General features: G+C 69.5%; 2 protein-coding genes across 6 annotated transcripts; both read right to left on the bottom strand.

Annotated features, from left to right (window-relative positions):
- Positions 1 to 1,079: 1,079 nt before the first annotated feature.
- On the bottom strand, positions 1,080 to 9,089 carry MAN2A2 (mannosidase alpha class 2A member 2). Of its 2 annotated transcripts, none has more exons than XM_032195250.1 (22): positions 8,901 to 9,089; positions 8,471 to 8,725; positions 8,183 to 8,327; positions 7,919 to 8,090; positions 7,483 to 7,610; positions 7,230 to 7,403; positions 6,754 to 6,940; positions 6,490 to 6,667; positions 6,147 to 6,349; positions 5,682 to 5,864; positions 5,400 to 5,514; positions 5,130 to 5,197; positions 4,749 to 4,914; positions 4,250 to 4,486; positions 4,023 to 4,145; positions 3,809 to 3,923; positions 3,581 to 3,714; positions 3,354 to 3,495; positions 3,137 to 3,270; positions 2,217 to 2,411; positions 2,033 to 2,143; positions 1,080 to 1,679 (listed from the first exon to the last, which is right to left on the bottom strand). In XM_032195250.1, exons 1-22 carry the CDS (start codon positions 9,030 to 9,032, stop codon positions 1,527 to 1,529), a joined length of 3,450 nt encoding a protein of 1,149 aa, XP_032051141.1. In that variant the 5' UTR covers positions 9,033 to 9,089; the 3' UTR covers positions 1,080 to 1,526. The 2 variants fall into 2 exon arrangements, with proteins under 2 accessions (XP_032051141.1, XP_032051140.1); XM_032195249.1 differs by having other exon boundaries at positions 2,033 to 2,146.
- Positions 9,090 to 9,743: 654 nt separating this feature from the next.
- Positions 9,744 to 15,648, bottom strand: FES (FES proto-oncogene, tyrosine kinase). 4 transcript variants are annotated; one of them, XM_032195040.1, is made up of 19 exons: positions 15,595 to 15,648; positions 14,622 to 14,872; positions 14,352 to 14,525; positions 14,174 to 14,270; positions 13,758 to 13,941; positions 13,302 to 13,439; positions 13,085 to 13,204; positions 12,881 to 13,003; positions 12,622 to 12,808; positions 12,438 to 12,515; positions 12,017 to 12,226; positions 11,592 to 11,714; positions 11,382 to 11,435; positions 11,170 to 11,288; positions 10,865 to 10,959; positions 10,621 to 10,744; positions 10,360 to 10,517; positions 10,023 to 10,145; positions 9,744 to 9,910 (listed from the first exon to the last, which is right to left on the bottom strand). In XM_032195040.1, the coding sequence occupies exons 2-19, from the start codon at positions 14,844 to 14,846 to the stop codon at positions 9,768 to 9,770; spliced, it is 2,475 nt and encodes an 824-aa protein (XP_032050931.1). In that variant the 5' UTR covers positions 14,847 to 14,872; positions 15,595 to 15,648; the 3' UTR covers positions 9,744 to 9,767. The 4 variants fall into 4 exon arrangements, with proteins under 4 accessions (XP_032050931.1, XP_032050928.1, XP_032050929.1 ...); XM_032195037.1 differs by lacking the exon at positions 15,595 to 15,648 and having other exon boundaries at positions 13,311 to 13,439; positions 14,622 to 14,846; XM_032195038.1 differs by lacking the exons at positions 14,352 to 14,525; positions 15,595 to 15,648 and having other exon boundaries at positions 13,311 to 13,439; positions 14,622 to 14,846.
- Between the last annotated feature and the right edge of the window lie 704 nt (positions 15,649 to 16,352).

The following is a 16,352-nucleotide window of genomic DNA, read 5'->3' on the forward strand; positions in this document are numbered from 1 at the left end:
CCGCAGGGACCACGGGCAGGAGGCGGGAGCATCGCTAATGAGCTTCTCCAGGGCCAAGCACCGGGACCGGAGGCACCATCCCCACCTGGCAGCAGGTCTGGCAGCCCTCACCGGGCACCTCAGCCCTGCTCGGGCTCCCGGCTGGAGGCTGAGGGCTGCAGGCCAGACGGGCACAGGGCGAGTGCACTGTGGCTGTGGGGCAGTGGGCAGGATGTGCCGCAGCCCCTCGGGCAGCAGGAGAGCCCCAGCAGGCAGCAGCCTGGCCCCTGGCCAGCTGTGCCATTAGCCAGGCTCTGACAGAGCCACCGTGGGCACACGTGTGCCCTGCAGAGGGGCAGGACCCGGCCAGCTCCCGCCCGCCCCCCGGCACCATGTGCCCCACAGCCGGGGACCCTGAGCCAGACCCTGAGCAGTGGTGGTGTGAGGGGTGTGCTGCCCTGTGCCCGCAGCACGCTGCCTCCAGCTGCTCTGCCCCTCGTCGCTGCTGTGGCTGCGCGTGGCTGAGCCTGGGGGGTGCAAGGACAGAGAGATGGAGCTCAGACGGCACCACCTCCTTCCCCAGCCCTCCCCAGGGTGCCGCAGCCCAGCCCACCGGTGCCCCAGCAGTAATAATTAGCCCCGGGGGGGGCAGGGGAGTGCAGCATCCACAGCAACCGGGACACAACACGGCTTCCCGCAGCCTCTGAGCCACCACAGACCCGAGGCGCTTTGGCACTGCCACCAGCTCGTACACACAAGCAGTCTGGGCGATCCCCAGATGGGCAGGCACTGCAGCACTGCTGGAAGAGGCCATCCCCACGCTCACCCCACGCTCACTCCAGCACCACCTTGTCTTTGTGCATGGCTGTCCCAGCCATGCCACCAGGGAATGAGCTCCCAGGGCTCCCCACCCTGCTCAGCTGGGGGAGCAGGGGCAGGACGGGGGCTCCATGGTGCAGAGCAGGCACAGCACCAGCCGCCCGCAGCCCTCCCAGCCCGCCTGGGCGCAGGGCACAGCCCAGAGCCTCTCCCCGCAGAGCCCCCCTCCTGCTGCCCAGCGCCACCGGTGCGAGAACCACAAAGCAGACACAGGCCGGGGCTCCTGGAAACAGCCTCATGTTTCCTACAAGCTCCAGGCGAGCTCAGTCTCCAGTCCATAGCGCCTGCCCGGCCAGGCCGCTGCCAGCCCACGTGCTGCCCTGCCGGTCCGTGGGAGCCCAGGCGCCAGCAGGGCCCCTGCCCCAGGGCTGCACGGCGGGCACACCGCGGCCGGTCCCGCTGCCCCGCCAGCCCTGCTCCGCTCAGAGCAGCGCCCAGCCCGCGCCCTCTGCACCAGGCAGCATTCAGCAGCCTCCGCGCAGCCCTGCCGCAGCAGCTCACTGTCCGAAATCTATCTGAGAACACAGGACTAATAAATTAAGAAGGCAGCAGCCTGCGCAGGTCCGGCACCTCCTGCCTGCCACGGGCCTGCCGGCGCAGCCTCTGCGGGGCTCGGCGGCTGCTCCAGCAGCGCACAGCCAGTCTGCTCCTCCCCGCCGCGGGACGCGCTACCCCAGGCGGACGCGGAAAGTGGCGATTTCCATGGGGTCCAGGCGGATGGCGGTGCTGTTGGAGGCCGTGCCCAGCGGGTACATCAGGGTGAGCGAGGTGGGCTGCAGGGAGCCCAGCTCCAGCCCCTGGAACAGGCTGCCCAGCGCCAGCTAGGGAGAGAGCAGGAGGGCGAGTGGCACAGGCGCCTGGCTTCCTGCACTGACCCAGCCCAGGCTTTCCCCTCCTGCATCGGAGGGTGCAGGGCCCATTCCAGACCCCAGTCCCCCTTCCTGCAAAACCAGTGTCCTCCAGCTTTGCCTGCAAAAGGGGCAGAGCGGGACTGCCTCCTTCGTTGTGGGACCCTTGAACTGCTATGGGTTCTAGGCTTCGGGGGGGGCCCTCCCTCCCACCCCAATCCTGGCTTGGCAGGAGCCCAGGATGCTCGAGGCAGGCCTGGTGCCAGATGTGCCAGGGTGCCACAGCCCAGCTCTGACCCCACGAGGGTGCAGGCGGCAGCTCCTACCTTGCCCTGGGTGGTGGTGCAGTTAAACCCCAGGTTCCTGGCCTCCAGGCTGCAGTCAAAGCCTTTGCGGTGCAGGATCAGGGCTGCCTCGGCCGAGGGGAGCGAGTCGTCCTGCTGGGAGCGGGGCCGTGAGGCACGGTGCTGGGGACCCCTGCGAGCCCCCCGCCACCTGCCCACGGCTCACCTCTGCCTGCAGCGTCCGCAGGTTGAGGATGTGGAAGTCACAGGGGACGGTGGCAGCAAGGGGCGCGAAGGAGCGCAGGGCCGGCGGGGCTGGCTTCTCCTGGGCCACCGGCAGGACCAGGGCCTCGGCATTCAGGTGCATGGAGGTGATGTGGCTCAGCAGGGAGGGGAAGCTGACCGGGCGGCCGTCCTGCGCCTGGCAAAGAGCAAGCAGTCAGCGCGAGCCAGGCGGCTGCGGGGCCAGGCACAGCCCGCCAGGGCCTGCGGGGCCTCCCGCTCCTTTTGGCCTCCCCGACGGCACCCAGAGGACAGGCACCCCCCGGCACCGGGCACCCAGAGCCTCCAGGCACGGCCCCTCCTTCCCCAGCACCCAAAGAGCAGCCTCGCCACATGGCCTGCGTGGTTCCGGCTGGGCTCTGGTGAGGCTACGAGCCCGCTAGGGCCTGGCTAGTCGCTAGCAGCTACTGCACGAGACAGGGGGCGGCAGGGCCGGGCCGGCCGTTACCTCTGGGCTGCCAGTCCTGGCGCCATGGAAGCCCAAAGCTTTAAACACGGAGGCCAGTTTGGAAAAGAAGCTGGAGCTCTGAGTGGGTGAAATGGTGCGTGGATCGAGAGCAACGAGGGATGGGATGAGAACACGGTGATTATGAGGGCTCCGTGCCCCCACACGCGGGGCAGACCCCGCCGCGCAGTCCTGCCCTCCCCGCACACCTCCCGCTCTGGGCACGGCCCCGTCCCTCTGCAGTGCCAGCGTGGTGGCTGGGAGGGCCGGGAGGTGCATGGAGGGCACCCCGCACCCGGCTGCACCCGTGGCTCTGTGTGCACCACCGTCCCCCAGCGTCCCGAGGCAGGGCTGGGCTCTGCTCCCCAGCAGCGCTGCCCCTGACCCCCAAAGTCCCGTGGCGCCCCCAGCCCACGCACCTTGTTGGCAGTGGCACGGCGCTCCAGGAGGAGGCGGAAGCGGTTGCAGGTCCGCTTGTTGTCCTTCAGCCCTTGGCCCAGGCCCCGGTTGTCATCCTGCATGAGGCGCCGGTCCAGGATCACCTCCAGCTGGCCTGCGGAGAGCGGGCCCCGAGCATTAGCAGCCGCCAGCAGCCCCCCAAGCCCCCCGGTGGCACAGCCCCCAGCCCTGGCTCACCGCTGCTGAGGCTGGAGACCCCCAGGGCCTGGGCTGTGTGCAGCGTCAGGCGGCTCTGCATGTCCTGGATGTAGGCCATGGCGGGCATGGGGTAGAAATTGGCCTGCAGCGGCAGCTTCTGCTGGTACCTGCGGGGCTGGATCTGTCGAGGGACGGGGGTCAGGGGCTGGGGGGCAAAGCACTGCCCCCGCGGGCAGCTGCCGTCCCTCCCCGGGCTGCTGGCACACCTGGAAGCCGTTGAGGTCTGTGAAGAAGGTGTCCTCGCTCTCGATGTCCGTGCTGAAGCGCAAGGCCAGCTCCTTGTTGACGTGGTCACGGATGTCCACCAGGCAAGACACGTCCAGGGACAGGCCCTCCACGCCTGTGGGCCAGCAGTGAGCGGCTGGGCCCCGCAGGGAGCCTCGGCCAGTGGCCCCGGGCTGGGGAGTGCCCTGGCACAGCCCCACTTGTCCCACCTGGCACGTTGTAAAGCCGCACCACGGTCTGGACGTGCTGGTAGTAGCTGGAAACCTCTGAGAAGAAGGGTCCCTCCGTCACTCGCACAACTGGGGGCTCCTTGGGTGTGTAAGGCTGTGGGGGGAGGAGGCTGCAGTGAGGCTGCTGCCTCCAGGACTGTCCCATGGCTGTTGGCACAGCCACCGGCCAGGGTCCCAAAGGAGGCCCCCATACCTTGGCCTCGCCATCGGGCAGGAAGAGATAGGCTCCACTTTTGTCCTTGGAGGTCCTGGTGCCGTAGACAAGGAACTCGCTGCTCACCCTCTGCTCCCGCTCCTCCCCAGCTCGGCGGAGGCTCTGCAGGGCGCAGGCCGGCAGGGCAGTGAGCGCAGCCTGCCCGAGGCAGAGCTGTGCACCCTGCCCTCCTTCACCTCCGTGCCACCCCCAGGCGCTGTGCTTGCCTGCAGCAGGCCTGAGTGCCCCGAGAAGCAGGCCCGCAGGTGCTGGTTCTCCAGGCAGAAGTCGTCAGGAGCGGTCGGGAAGACGTGCACAGGTACAGCCTCCTGCTTGTGCACGGGCAGGTCCCGGCCGTGCAGGTACAGGCGCACGGAGGACTTCAGCACGGCTTGGCCATCGAAGGACTTCTGCAGCTGCAGCACACGCAGCCCCAGCGCGGGCAGGCGGGCCAGCACGGAGACCTGCGGGCGGCAGGCAGACGTGACCGAGGGCTTCCCTGGCAGGCAGCCAACCTGCTGGCTGCCAGCAGCACACGGGCCCCACTTTTGGGGTCTCTGTGGTGGTGGATGTGCGTGGGAGCCTGGGGTCTTGCGTGCCGTGGGAGCTCCTGCTGTGGTGCAGAAACACTCTGATGGCGTGTCGGTGTGTGAGGGCGGGAGGCTGGCACACACGGGCTGTGCAGGGTGAGGACAGGGGCGGCAGCGGGTGGCAGGGCACCCATACCTGGTAGACGTCGGGCACCATGTTGGTGGCGGAGCCCCACTGTGCAGTGAGCTGGGCAGGCAGGGGCTGCCCCTCCTCAGACAGCACGCGCACATGCGGGGTGTCCACCAGCACCGGCACGACGCTCAGGCGCTCCTGCTCCAGCGGGTTGAACACAACCAGGAATCTGCAGGGCAGAGATGCACCAGGACGGCCACCCCCAGCCCCACGGTGTCCCACACGCCCTGCACTCCACAGCACCCCCCGAGCTGCACACACAAAGGCTGCTTCACAGAGCCCCAAGTGCCCCTGCACGTGGTTCCCCCATCGCCTCCCGCTGCCCCCACGAGACCCCGCTGTCGGACAGGAGGAGGCAGCCCACAGCCCTGCGTGCAGCCCTACCGTGGCGAGGCGCCCAGCTTGATGACTGTTCTCTCTGGGAGCGAGTCCTGGTTGAGGCGTGTGTCGTCCTAGGGGAAGCAGCAGGTCAGCCACGGCGTCCCCACTGCCCCCAGCCCGCCTGGCCAGGGGCGCAGCCTGGGGCTGGGGCAGCTCCCCCAGGGCCCCAGCCAGCAGCGGGTGGGCAGGCGGCGCTGTGCCGCACAGGAAAGGGCACGGAGACCCCAGCACGAGGCTGAGACATGGGGAGCCTCGGGGCAGGGAGCTGCTCACCGTGCTGAGGAAGGGGGCGGCGGGGTCGTAGCGGTAGGCGTCCTTGTCCCCCAGCACCAGGTAGTGCGCAGCGTTGATGATGACGCGTTTGAGGCTCGAGAGGGAGTGCAGCAGCCTGGAGCAGCGGGCAGAGTGAGACACTCAGGACCGTGCCCTCTGCCCCCTCCCAGCATCCCCCTACACCGCCCCCACATCCCGCTGGGGTGCAGCCAGCACGCCCAGCCCCGCACCCACCAGCCCCCAGCCGTGCCCCCGGGCTGTGCCGCAGCCACCCGCACGCACCGGACTCCATAGTCGACCACCACGGCCTCCTTGGCGGTGCCCGTGATGGCGTCGTGGTGCTGGAAGAGCCCCAGGTTGCGGCGGGCGTTGGTCAGCAGGGCATAGTCAGACAGCGGGTAGCGGCTGTCGGCACCGGCACGGCGGGCGTGGGCGAGCGCCAGGCTGTACAGGATCTCTGCCCCCCTGCGCAGGGACAGAGTCACCCAGGACCCGCCAGCACCCCTGGGCCCCACGGGGCCAGAACGCAGATGAGAGGAAAGGAGCAGCTGGCACAGGCAGCCTCAGTGCCAGCAGGGCAGAAGCATCACCCCCCCGAGCCGTGCCTGGGCCATCCCCAGCACACCGGTGTCTGGGCACAGGCCAGGGCGAAGGCTGGGGCTGCGGGTGCCACCCGGCCAGCACCATCCTGCACCCCGTGCCCCACGCACCACCCCTGCCCCAGGGCCCCAGCCTGCTTCTCCTCACCGGAGGTGGGTCTCCAGCACGCGGTCCAGGCTCTTGTAGAAAGGCCGGGAGGTGAAGTAGCCCGTCCAGTAGTGATCCTCCCGGTCCGCGTAGGAGAAGAAATCGCCACTCAGCACTGGGAACCCAGGCGGCTTCATGCCCGGCACAATGCCCACCTTCTTGTAGAGGGCATCGAAGTAGTCGGACAGCGTCCCGAACTGCGCCTGCGGGACAGCACACGCAGCTCTGAGTGCTGCCCACACTCAGAGGGGTGCCACACACCCCTCCCCGCTCTGCGCACCCCTGCCCAGGCTGCCCCAGGCACACGGGGCCCTTCGGCAGCCCCAAAGCTCCCGGCACCGACCTGCACGTGGAGGTGGGGCTGGGAGTTGAGGAAGTCAAAGATGCGCTGGTAGTTGAGGAACTGAGCGTCCCACTCCTGCGGCTTGTCGTAGCGGAAGTCGTCCCCCAGGGGCACCAGCAGCACCTTGCTGCGGTACAGCTTGGACTTCTTGCGGTACTGGTCCAGCAGCAGCTGGGCTCTGCCATGGGGCCAGGGCGTGAGGCTGGCTGCCGGAGGCCGGGCTGCGGGGCTCGGAGCCGCTCGCCCTGCCCTCGCCGCACTCACCGCTCTGCCACGTTGGCCTCGGTGATGGCGCGGGGCGGCACCTTCCATGGGCAGTTGATCCGGCCGCCTGGCAGGCGCTTGAAGTCGAACTGGCAGCAGATCTTGGGATCGGGCCCGCAGGTATGGGGCACGTCATAGCTGTAGAAGGGCATCATGTGGCAGAAGATGTCAGTGCTGGAGTCTGGGTCTGCAGGACCGAGGACAGATGAGCATCAGCAGAGGCTCTCCCTCACCTGGCCCCTAGCAGAGGGCACAGGGCACACCGAGGAGGGGCAGAGCAGACCCAGCACACAAGTTCGCCGGGCACCAGGCACCGGCACATTTGGGGGTCCCCTTGGGCCTGCCCACTGCAGGGCAGAGGCATCGCCTCCCGGCACTCAGCTCCCTGGCCACATAGGGAAGTGTTCAGCAGCTTTCCTCTGCTGCCACCCACCCCAGGCAGGTCCGCTGCTGCGGTCACCTCCCACAGCCCTCACCCCACGCCTGTCTCCACATGAACTCCAGGTTCTGCGTGGCAGCAAAGTGCTTCTTGATGGCGTAGTGCACGCGCTGGATGAGCATGCCCGTCAGGTTGGAGCGCTTCAGCAGGTAGGGCATGGTGGAGCTGTACCCAAAGGGGTCAACAGCCCAGCCTGACCGCGGCGTCACGCCTGGGGGCACAGAGACCCGTCAGCACCTCTTGTGAGCAGCGCCCCCAGCCAGCACCCCTGCAGCCCACCCAGCTCTCACCGATGTTCTTCTCCAGCCACTGGTGCCCCTCGATCAGCTGGTCGATCATGGCGAAGTAGTGGGAATTGGCCTCGTCGGGCATCACCCAGCCACCCGTCACCATCTCCAGCTGCCCGTTCCCAACCAGCCTGCGAGAAACACGCACCAGGGACGTGGTCAGCTCGGGGCAGGGCCCTGCGGTCAGCCACGTACCCATGGCAGAGCCTCCCCCTCTCCTGGAGCCACCTGGCTCTCGGCAGCAGCCTCTGCGATTGCCAGCTGTGGTGCGATGCCCACACTCTCCCCATGCTCCTGTGGGGAGCTGCGTGGAGCCCACGGACACCACGCTGCAGCCAGAGCCAAGTCCAGGGGGCAAAGGGCCCTTCCCTTACGCCCCCCTCACCCACACCCAGCACCTCCTCCAGGCAGCAGAGCCCAGCAGCCAGGGCAGCCCTACCTCCGCACCGCAGCTCGCTTCTGGGCACTGATGTTGTCCCACCACTTGGAGAAGAAGGAGATCTCAGACCAGATGAAGCGCCGGCGGGGGTCCTCCTGCATCTTCAGCACCATGCTGTTGAGGATGTGCTGCGTCTGGTCATAGTAGTACTTGTCAAATGTCTTGATCCAGCCTGCCAGCACACGTGGGGGGTCACTGAGCGGGGCCCAGCCCTCCCCAGCCAGCAGGGCAGGGGCTGGGGGAACACGTGCTGCCTCTGCTCACCGGGGTCATTGTGGGAGTGCGGCACCACAAACACCTGCAGGGGCTCAGCGTCCCACTCATTGGGCTCATAGGTGATATCGAAGCCCTGCTTCCACACCCCGCCATCCTGGTTGTCAAAGGGCAGCAGGGAGTACACGGCCAGCATCTGCCAGGGGACAGCGAGCTCAGGGGGCAGGCACCGGACCGGGCAGGTGCCTGCAGGCGCCCTGCTGCGCATCCCCTCGCCGTCACAGGGCTGGGCCCCTCGCCCCCTGTGCTCGCTGCTGCACCGAGACCCCAGCCCCTCACCTGCAGGTCTGGGCTCTGGCCCTTGCCCCCCAGGGCAAACTGGCAGTCCTGCGGGGACACGGAGAGGAAGCTGGGGCGACTCTCAGGGGGCAGCGCCCAGGAGCTGTTGGGTGGGTGCCGGGGCGGCGCCGGCTGCCCCTCCGCGTGGGCCGTGAGCTCCAGCACCGAGTCCTTGATGTGGCTGATGATCTCGTGGTTCTCCTCCAGCAGCTGCTCCAGCTGCTCGATGCGGTTCTGCAGCACCGAGATCTGGCTCTGGGGACACGGGCGCCGCGGTGAGCGCGCTGCCCCGGCTCGGGGCTTCCTCGCACAGCTCCGGCCCCGCTCGCGGGCTCTCGGCAGCGGGGAACGAGCCCTGCCCCGAGCTCCGGGCCTGGCGCCGGGCCCCGCAGCCAGCCCGGCCCTGGGCCGCCCCGCGCCCGCCGCTCACCCTGGGGAAGTTGCCGCCGCTCTGGTGGCGCGCGGGGTCGTGCTGCACCCGGTCCAGCATCAGGTAGAGGGAGAAGACGGCCACGCAGAAGATGGCAGCGCCGCACACCGTCACCTGCTTCTTCAGCTTCATCCCGGAGGGCCGCGGGGCCGGGCCTGCGGGGGGGGGCGCACCGGGAGCGGCCGCCCCGTGCCCGCCGGGCGCGATGCGGGGACCGGCAGCGACACCGGGCGGCGCCGGCGGAACGGCCCCGGGGGGCTGCTGGGGCCCGGCCCCGCGACGGGCGGCCCCGGGGGGGGGAACCGGGAGGAGCCGGGCCCGTTGCAGGCCGGGGGAGCCGGGGGGAGCCGGGGGCGGCCCGGAGCAGGCCGGGGGCTGCGCTGGGGAAGGCGGCGCCGAGCGGAGCGGAGCGGGCGGGGCCGGGCAGGCCGCGGGGGGCTCGGCGCGGCCCGGGGGCGGGGGGGGGGCGGGGGGGGGGGGCGGAGGGGCGCGGGGGCTCCCGGCCCGGGGCTGCCCCCCCGCTGCGCTCTTACCCTGCGCGGCTCCGCGGCCCGGCCCCGCCGCTCGCCCCGCCCGGGCCCCGCCGCCTGCCGCGGCCGCGATGGGCCCGGCCCCGCCCCGCCCCGCCCCGCCCGCACGGCCCCGGCCCCGGCCCCGGCCCCGGCCCCCGCCCCGCCGCCGGTGGAGCTCCGCGACCCCGGGCCCGAGCGGCCGCCCCCCGCCTTCCCCGCCCGGTGCCCCGCGCCCCGGGCCCAGGACAGACGCAGCGCTGCGGAGCCCACGTTTATTGCCCGGAGCCGCCCGCCCGCGCCCGCCGCCGCCCCCGGCCCCCGCCGCCCCGGGGGGTCCCGGCCGCGGAGCTGCCCCTCAGCGGTGCCGCTTGCGGATGGCGATGAGCTCCTGGTGCACGGCGCTGAAGCTGGGCCGCCGGCGGGGGTCGTAGTCCCAGCAGCGCAGCATCAGGCGGTACAGCTCCTCGGGGCACTGCTCGGGGGGCTCCAGCCGCACGCCTGCGGGGGGCAGCGCTGGGGTCGGGCCGGCCGCGGCACCGGCCCCGGCCCCCGCGGCCCCGGAGGTCCCGGCTGGGGGGGGGGGGACCCGCGGCCCCGCCGCCGCCCTCACCCTGCTCCACGGCCTCGCGGGTCTGCTGGTTGCTGAGGTTGGCGTAGGGGACGGCGCCCAGGCTGAAGGCCTCCCACAGCAGGATGCCGAAGCTCCAGACGTCGCTCTCCGAGCTGTATCGGCCTGGGGACACGGCGCGGGCCGGGCGGCGAGTGGTGGGGGGCACCCACGTCACCACCGCCCCACCGGGTGCCCGGCTCTGCCTGCCTCCCACCCCAGCACCACGCGTGGGGTGCCGGGCAGTGCCCCCCGGACTCCCGGGTCCCCCAGCACAGCCTCCCCCTTTCCCTCCCCACAGGCTGTGTAGGTCCCAGGCCGTGCCCGGTGCCGCCCGTACCGTAATTCAGTGCCTCGGGGGCAGTCCACTTCACAGGGATCTGCTTCATGCCTCCCGTGGAGGCGTAGATCCCATCCTCCTCCTCCCGCGACATCCCGAAGTCGCTGATTTTCAGGACGTTCTTCTCGGTCACCAGGCAGTTGCGGGCAGCCAGGTCCCTGGGGTGGCTCAGAGCTGTCAGCCCTGCACCCAGCTGTCCCCAGGACCGGGGGGGCCCGGCTGCCCCTGCCCTGCCCGGCCCCCGCGGCCCCCCCAGCCCACCTGTGGATGCAGCGCTTGCTCTCCAGGTACTCCATGCCTGCTGCAGCGTTCTCCGTCATCTTGATCAGCTCCTTCACCTTCAGGTGGGGCCCCTCGCTGCGCAGGAAGCTCAGGAAGTCCCCCCCTGCACCGAGCAGCACAGAGCTGGCAGGCGGCCATCCCAGCCCCGTGCAGCGAGCTCACACGCTTGCACTGGGGCGAGCCCCCACACATGCACCAGGGACCGCAGGATGGGGCCGCTCACCCTGCACCAGCTCCATGACGATGTAAATGGGCTGCTTCTGGGTGCAGACGCCGATGAGCCGGACTATGTTGGGGTGGTTATACTGTTTGAGGATCCTGTGGGGACAGTGAGCAGCACCGTGGGCACACGGGGACCCAGCTGCCCCCACCAGCTCCATCACCGCCTGCATCCCAAGGATGCTGTGCCTGGCTGGTGCAGGGACACAGCCCCCAGCTGGAGGGATGCTGAATCCCAGTGGGGTTTGGGCAGCCCCAAGACCTCAGGACAGACAGATGGGCAAGGACGAGCATGACGGTCACACAGACCTGGCTTCCTGCAGGAATTTGGCCTTGAGCTCAGGTGGCAGGGTTTCCCGGCAGGATTTCACAGCCACGGGGGTGTTGTCAGCACGCAGGCGGCCGCTGAACACCTCCCCAAAGTTACCCTGCCGAGAGACACGGATGCACCGCCCGAGCCTGCCACAGCGCACCCGCGGCCAGCCCTGCCCTCCCGCTGGCACCCTCGCACCCCAGCTCACCCGGCCGATGCGCTCCCCCAGCAGCACGTCCTCGTGGTTGAGCACCCACTTGTCCTGCAGGCAGCAGACACCGAGGTCAGCGAGCCGCCCCAGCCCACATCCCCTCCTGCTCCTGCAGCTCCCTCGTGCAGAGATGAGTCACTGCAGCTGGAAGGGGCCGGGGCTACGCCCTGCGCAGGGCTCTCGCCTGCTCCCGCTGCCCACCCTCACCTTGGGCACGGCCCTGGCCAGGACGATCCCGCTCTTGCGGGTGATGGGCTGCTGGCTGTGCAGGAGGTGGTCGATGAGCAGCGGGATGGTGGGGAAGCCGTCCCCCTCCAGCCGGTACAAGTTCTGCAGGGAGGGGAGGCTGCGGGGTCGTGCCTGTGTGCACGCGTGAGGTGCACACCCGGGGGAGTGCGTGCATGGGGGTACACGCACACACACACGCAGCACAAGCGTGCATTCACACGCACGATGCAGGCTCACAGCTCGTGCTCCGTGCTTGGTCCGTGCAAGGACATGCACACAGCTCGCAGCCGCACACACACATCCTGTGCATTAACACCAGGGTCCTGTGGCTGCACAGGCAGGGCCCCGACATCTGCCCACTGCAGGGGCCGCTCCCAGTGCCACCCCCGCCTGCGGTCACTCACGTCAGCAGCCTGGATGATGAAGTGCCGGGGCTGCCCGTCCCACAGCACGCTGAGCACATACTCCTGCTTCCCCTGGCTCTCCCGCACCAGGAAGTCCCCGCTACAGCTCAGCAGCTCCTGCACCTCTGAGCGTGGGATGGCCCCGTGGTACCAGACCTGCTGGCACAGCGGCTTCTGCACCTCCGGGATGAGGGGCACCGGGGGTGGCAGCTGGACGGGGACAGAGCAAGACCGGTCATTCCCCCAGGGACAGGGAGAGCAGGGTCCAGAGGGGCTCGTGCAGGGTGGGGAGAGGGGCTGGAGAGCAACGTGGAGCAGGGCTGTGGGGCACGACAGGAGAGGATGGGGGGAGCTGAAGGTCTGGGAGGTTTGGCAAGGTGGCTGGGCAGGGCAGGGTGGCTGGAGGTGCTCAGGGTCTCACCGAGAACTTGGGGCTGAAGATGCCCGAGATGTGGTTCTTGAGGGTCTCCAGCGCAGTGGCCCCGCTGCGTTCCTGCTCCTGGGGAAACATGTGAGCTGTTCCCCTGCAGGCACCCTGCGTGGGGCCGCCAGAAACCGGTGTCACCCAGCCCCACATCTCCCAGAGCACTGTGGGGAGGACTCACCACGGAGGAGACCGAGTGCCGGTCCTCCTGCAGGGGCAGGGCAGGCAGGGGGTCTCCGGAGCCCAGCTCCGCCAGCTTGTTGGCCAGCACATCCCGCTGCGCCTGAAGCTTGGTCTGGGTGCATTGGCAGCTCTGGAGCTGCTGCTGGGCTTCCTGCAGCCCCTGGCGCTTGCTCAGCAAGTGCACCCTGGGGACGGGATGCAGCGGGGTCAGCCCCTGCCACCTCAGCCCCCGCCCCGCCACCCCCCCTGCACCTCACCGCTCCCCAGGCCTCAGCCCCTGCTCCTCGCCCTGGATCTCAGCCTGCAGCTCCCGCACCCGCTGCTCCTTGCTGCTCACAGTCTCGGTGGTGGCCGCCAGCTCCTCCTCGATGGACGTCAGGCTGCAAGAGATGTGTGTGTTGGGTGGGTGCCGAGCCATGAGCCCCCCAGCCTGCCCCCGCCCGCGGTCCGGCCCCGCTCACGAGTGCTGGACACTCTCAACGGTCAGCTCGTTCAGCTGCAGCTCCCCTGGCGCCAGGCTCTCCGTCTCCTCCAGCAGGTTTTCGTCAAAGGTGACGGCTGGCGGCACCTCGCTGCCGTACCTGCGGGCACCGGGCACAGAGCTGCCCTCTGCTCCGCTCGGTGCCCACCCCCGCAGGGCCGTACCCGGTGCGGTGCCCGCGGCCGCACCATCTCTACCTGTGGCACTGGACAAAGCTGCTGTACTCCGTGGCAGGGTCGATCGCTTCGATAGCACGGGCCATTTCCTGGTGTATGGCCAGCACGTCCTCCTGCACCAGGCTGCTGATGCTGTAGTACTCCCCCAGTATCTCCTTCCTGCGGGCACACGGGTGCTGGGGGCTGCCCGGCCTCCCGCACCCCTGCAGCCCAGGCTTGGCCCCGCACTGCCCAGGCCGCCTGGTCCCGGTGTCCCCACAGCCCCTGCCCCTCATGAGGTGCTGGGGAAGGGCCCCGAGCTGCCCTGTCCGCAATGGCTCTGGTGCCAGGGGACGGGCGTGTGTGGCACAGGCAACGGGGCAAGGACAGCGCCTGTGCTGTTGGGGGCTCCAGCAGGGGGAGGGAGCGTCGCTGGGTCTGGAGGGGAACGGGGGTGCAGAAGCAAGGGGGTGACCGGAGGGGCGGCAGGGCTCTTACAGAGTGAGGACCATCTCCTGCTGCAGGCTGTAGAGGGACTCGTGCAGGCTGGGCAGTGCCCGCTGGTAGTGGTGGTGGTGGTGCAGCGCGGCTGCCTGCACAGCCAGCACGTACTGGTTGTGCAGGGCGTAGAGCTTCCAGAGGCTGCGCACGTACTTCTCCTTCGCCTTTTCCCTCTCCCTGTCTGCGAGGAGAGGCCATGGGGGCACCCGCTGCCCCGGCACCACAGCTCCCAGTGCATCCCCCCAAGCTCCCAGGCCCACCGAGGTTGTGCCCACGGGTCCCATGGGGCTGCCGTGGCTCCAGGCATCCCTGATCCCGCGGTGTGGCCCGAGGAGAACCGGGGACTGGGGAGAAGAGCGCACGGCAGGACAAGGCTGGGGGATGTGTCAGGACAGTACGGGGCTGCCACCCACCTTTGCTGGCCTCCTGGTACTTGCGCTTGGCCTGGGTGCTGTCACGCACCAGGCTGCGGTACTGCGCCTTCAGCTTCTCCATCTCCTGCTGGGTGGTCTGCAGGACGAGGCACCCTCAGGGAGCGGGGCCGGGGCAAGGGCCCGAGCCCCCCAGCCACTCACACAGGGTCCTGCCTACCCGGGTGTACTCCTGGCTGAGCTGCTGCCACTGCTCGGTGAAAGCCTTGCGGAGCTGCTGCTTGTCGCGGATGAGCAGGCTCAGCTTGGCCAGCGGCCCCGCCGCCAGCTCCTCTGCATGCCGCCGCAGGGTCTGGCTCAGCATCTCCGTCTGGTTCACCAGCACCCACCACGACTGCAGGGACAGGGAATCAGGGACAGAGCAGTGACGGCCACCCTCTGGCAACGCGACAGGTCTGTGGGGTGTGCACCTGCACCCTGCTGTCCCTACCTCCCCGATCTGGCCTCCGTGGTCACCAGCACGGAGCTGCCCAGAGCCCTCCTGCTTCTCCAGCTGGGACAGCATGTGGTGCAACATCCCCGCGTACTCCCGATCACTCTTGGCCCGCTGTGACATCCACTTCTTCATCAGCTCCAGCAGGCGCAGCTCACTGTCCTGCAGCCGCAGCAGCGCGCTGTGCCCCTGCGGGCACCACAGCTCCGGCCCGAAGCCCATGGCACCGTGGTCCTCCTGGGACGAGGCTGCAGAGCAGCAGGGCAGCCTGAGACGCGGCTGCCACCCTGCGCTCCGCGTGGAGCTCGCCTGTGGGCAGGGCTCTTTGCCTCCCCTCGCCCATCTCCCCGCGGCAGGCATGCGGTGCCCGGGGCAGCCCCGCAGCGGGGGGCAGAGTCACCCACACCCTCCACAATGTGCCTTGCAAAAGGCGTATTGAAGCAGCTGGGAGGGCTGCGTGTGCCCAACATGCCGCAGCAGTCGGGGCCCGCGGCGGGGGCAATGCCAGGGAGGAGGAAGCGTGGGGTCAAAATCCAGCCCCGCTCTGCCGTGTGCCGCGAGGCCGGGAGCACCGGCTCCATGGGGCTCCGGCTGCTCTGGCCCTATCCTGCCCCACTCCCTGTGCCCGTGCCGGGGGCAGCTGGGCACACTGGGGCAGGACAGCACCCAGGGGCCAGGGCACAGGCAGGAGGCCAGCAAGAGGGGGACAGGGCACTGAGCCACGGGGGACAGTGCCAAGCCTGGACGTGTCCCTGCATACAGAACTGTGGCATGGCCAGCAGGAGCCGAATTCAGCCCAGGCCTGGCCCCAGGGTGCGCAGCCCATCAGAGAGGGCACAGCCAGGAGTAGGAGGGTGCTGGAGCCTGGCTCCATGCAGGGCAGGATGTCCCCACACAGACTAAAACCCCGTAGAAGAACAGGACCGTGACCCCCCCCCCAGCCCCGCAAAGGGGTCCCCTTCTCTCCAACCTGTGCGTGCCGCGAGGTCCCGGCCGCGGAGCTGGCGCCGGTGTGCTCCCGGGGCTGGGGCCGGTGCAATCTGGACCTGGCGCAGCTCCGGCTCCCAGAGAGGAACAGGAAACCCTGTGCTGACCATACAGCCATTGCGAGATTTCCTGCGCTTCCTCCCCTCCCTGCCGGTCCCCCGCGTTCGAGGCTGACTCCAGCACACAGCCCCAGAGCTGCTGGGCAGCCCCCAGCTCCTGCACCTCTCCCAGCGGCCAGGCACCAGGGCCTTGCACCATCAGGATTTGTCCCTGCAGGAGCCCGGGCCCCTTCCTCACCTCAGCTGTGCTGCGCTGCCACCGCAGAGCCTCCAGCTGCAGCTCAGCCCAGGTTGGCTCAGCTGCCTCGTGGGGCACCTCCTGCAGCCAGGCAGGGGTCCCCCGGCCCCAAAGCGGTGTCACAGTCACCTGCAAGCCACGTTCAAGCCATTTCCACTTCTTGAGGAAGTTGTGGGGAAAAGTGCGTAGAAAGGTTTTCTTGAGTTGCCTTCCCACGGCTGAGCGCTGCCTGGGTGGTCATGTCGAGGAACACTGCAACGCCTCAGCACGGCTCTGCACCAAGGGCTGCTGCAGCCCCCGGGCACGGTCAGTGCCAGTCTCCCTGGAAACTGTTTTTCCACAGCACGTTTCACCAGCAGCAGCACTGCAGCTCTGTCCTGCAGCACACGCTCACCAACCCCCAGCCCCCGCTGCCCATCCCAAGCCCTGCCCGGGACTCTGTTC

This window comes from Aythya fuligula, chromosome 11, assembly GCF_009819795.1.
Source record: "Aythya fuligula isolate bAytFul2 chromosome 11, bAytFul2.pri, whole genome shotgun sequence".
NCBI classification, from domain to species: domain Eukaryota; kingdom Metazoa; phylum Chordata; class Aves; order Anseriformes; family Anatidae; genus Aythya; species Aythya fuligula.

Coding starts and splice junctions, on each gene's coding strand:
- MAN2A2 (XM_032195249.1), bottom strand. CDS start 9,032: ATGAAGCTGAAGAAGCAGGTGACGGTGTGCGGCGCTGCCATCTTCTGC. Junction 5,865..6,146: donor GTGCTGGAGACCCACCTCCG/GTGAGGAGAAGC, acceptor GTCCCTGCGCAG/GGGGGCAGAGATCCTGTACA. Junction 5,198..5,399: donor CCGCCCCCTTCCTCAGCACG/GTGAGCAGCTCC, acceptor TGCTTCCCCTAG/GACGACACACGCCTCAACCA.
- FES (XM_032195040.1), bottom strand. CDS start 14,846: ATGGGCTTCGGGCCGGAGCTGTGGTGCCCGCAGGGGCACAGCGCGCTG. Junction 13,942..14,173: donor GTACCAGGAGGCCAGCAAAG/GTGGGTGGCAGC, acceptor CTCTCCTCGCAG/ACAGGGAGAGGGAAAAGGCG. Junction 11,436..11,591: donor TGGCCAGGGCCGTGCCCAAG/GTGAGGGTGGGC, acceptor TGCTGCCTGCAG/GACAAGTGGGTGCTCAACCA.